This window comes from Gekko japonicus, unplaced genomic scaffold (genome assembly GCF_001447785.1).
Source record: "Gekko japonicus isolate JY-2015 unplaced genomic scaffold, Gekko_japonicus_V1.1 scaffold7068, whole genome shotgun sequence".
NCBI classification, from domain to species: Eukaryota; Metazoa; Chordata; class Lepidosauria; order Squamata; family Gekkonidae; genus Gekko; species Gekko japonicus.
The window spans coordinates 2,413-4,804 of NW_015172222.1; the positions used below are offsets into that span (position 1 = coordinate 2,413).

General features: G+C 45.9%; 1 protein-coding gene across 1 annotated transcript; it reads left to right on the plus strand.

Moving 5' to 3' along the window:
- Positions 1 to 312: 312 nt before the first annotated feature.
- On the plus strand, positions 313 to 2,102 carry LOC107118707 (arylacetamide deacetylase-like 3; the record flags this gene model as incomplete). The annotated part of the gene is made up of 2 exons (XM_015421063.1): positions 313 to 360; positions 1,188 to 2,102. Coding segments are annotated over 2 exons (820 nt in total), but the record flags the coding sequence as incomplete, so codon positions are not given.
- Positions 2,103 to 2,392: the final 290 nt, after the last annotated feature.

Consider the following 2,392-nt stretch of genomic DNA (forward strand, 5'->3'; position numbering starts at 1 on the left):
AGAAGACGGGGAGGGCAAAGGATGAGATGGTTAGACAGTGTCACAGATGCAACGAACATGAAATTGAGCCAACTTCAGAGGACGGCGGAAGACAGGAAGGCTTGGCGTGATCTGGTCCATGGGGTCGTGAAGAGTCGGACTCGACTGTGCGACTGAACAACAAAATAAACCCAGGACTTGGTTTAAATGAATCAATAAATAAACTCATTTATCTAATGCTTTTCTAAGCACAGACCCAAATAAAGCTGTTTTCCACTGAGGTTGTAATTTCAAATTTTTAACATCAGAAAAATCTTGGCTACATTTTTAAAGTGTTTGTAGAATTGCCAAGGAGGCTGATGTAGTGCTTGTAGCTGTCAGGTAAGTGAATTCAACCAAGTATCGATAAACAAAAATGCACACTTGCATACACAATGGAACAAAGTTTCAGTCCAGTGGCACCTTTAAGACCAACAAGTTGAATTCTGGGTAGAAGCTTTCCTGTGCATGTACACTTCTTTATATATGCATACACAATGCTCATAATTCCAGCTCGATTTGTGGAGGGATTTGGTGGCCAGAAGGAAAGGAGATACAAAACAGTACACATTGTACGTGTGTATAAGGCACCCCTGTGTGAATGTAGTTACTTTTCTATGATCTTTTTCCTCCAAAGATCCCAGTGTTATGGTCAGTATGTCAGACTAGGAAACACACATACACACACACACGTCTCAGGAGTGCATCAGGAGATCTGACTAGCTTTGTAGCACAAAGATTAACGTACGACTGACGATCAGTTGTGTGTACCCAAGAAAATATTTTTAAACAATATGTTCCTTTTCAAAGGTATCCTACTAAACAGAGCTTCTGCCTGAAATGTTGAAGAGTTACTATTAGAGTTCCACGTGACCGCACTTCCTGATATTTTGTGGTTGGCTCCGCCTCTTGTGGAAGCCATTTTGTGATTTCGCCCACCATCCAGTGTCAGAATTTCAAAGGCTCCATAGGGTTGAAAAGGTTAGGGAGCCCTGGCCTAGCCTCTGCACCTCCCCCCCTCTCCCCCTTTTCTGTCGCTCTGTCCCTCCACCAATTCATCTGCCCATGCATTCATCAGCTTCCCACTCGGCATCAATTCCTCCATCCAATCCAATTCGCAAAGGAATCAAAGTAAACTAACCCTCTGCTTCTTTGTTATGGCTTTCTAGCTATGGCTTGTCTCCTGAGCACCCGTATCCCAGTCAGTACAAGCAATGCCTGGCAGCTACTGTACACTTCATGCGAAATGCGGAGGTCTATGGGGTAGATCCTTCTCAAATCATCATCTTTGGGGACAGTGCAGGAGGCAATTTCACTTCTGTCGTAGCCCAACAACTGACGAAGAGACGAGACCTCCCCAAACTACGGGCTCAAGCACTGATCTATGCTGGCGTTCAAGCAATGGACTTCAACCTGCCTTCCTACGTGCAGAATGCTACTATGCCGCTTTTGAGCCAGGAAACTGTGATAAAGTTTATCCTGCAGTATTTTATAAAGGACCCAGCTCTGAAAAGTGATATCCTGAAAGGCTCTCATGTGCCAGATCATTATAGGCTGAAATACCGAAAGTGGGTGAGTGCCGATAACATTCCCGAGAAATTTAAACGTGGTTACCGAGAGGTGCCTCTTGCTCCTTACAAGCCCGAGGTTTACAAACAGTTTCCAGAGCTGCTGGAAGAAACCTTTTCTTCCATTTTTGCTGAAGACCACATCATCAAGCAACTCCCCGAAACTTTCATTGTGACCTGCGAATACGACGTATTTCGAGACGACGGCCTGTTGTACAAGAAACGGCTGGAGGATTGTGGGGTGAAAGTCAGGTGGTTCCATGCTGAACAGGGGTTTCACGGGGTTCTGAACTTTTCCGACCTGGGCATTTTCACCTTTCCGGCTGGGGTAGAAATTGTGGACAGTATTATAGACTTTGTCAAAGGTTTGTGAGAGGTTTCCTTGTAACCTTTTGTGACAGCTAAAATAGGCGGCACTCCATGCTAGGCCTTCGACATGGAGAGTGGGTTGCCAGTCATCTAGTCCAACCCCCTGAACAACGCAAGAGATTCACAACTCCCCCCCACTCCCTAGTGACCCCCTGCTCTATGCACAGAGGAAGGCAAAAGGGCTCCAGGATCCCTGGGCCAGTCTGGCCTGGAGGAAAATTCTTTCCTGACCCCAAATTGGTGGTCAACATTACCCCAGGCATGTAAGAAAGGGCTATGAGAGCCAAGCTCTGGCTCAGCCTTTCCTGCTCTCCTTCTCACAATTTGCCTAAATTCTCAGTGGGAGGGTTGTGGAAGGCAGGGATATTTCTGGTGACACTAATCACTTACAAGCAACAATGTTTCCAGCAATTCCTAGAGTGTCCCTTTGTGACTCA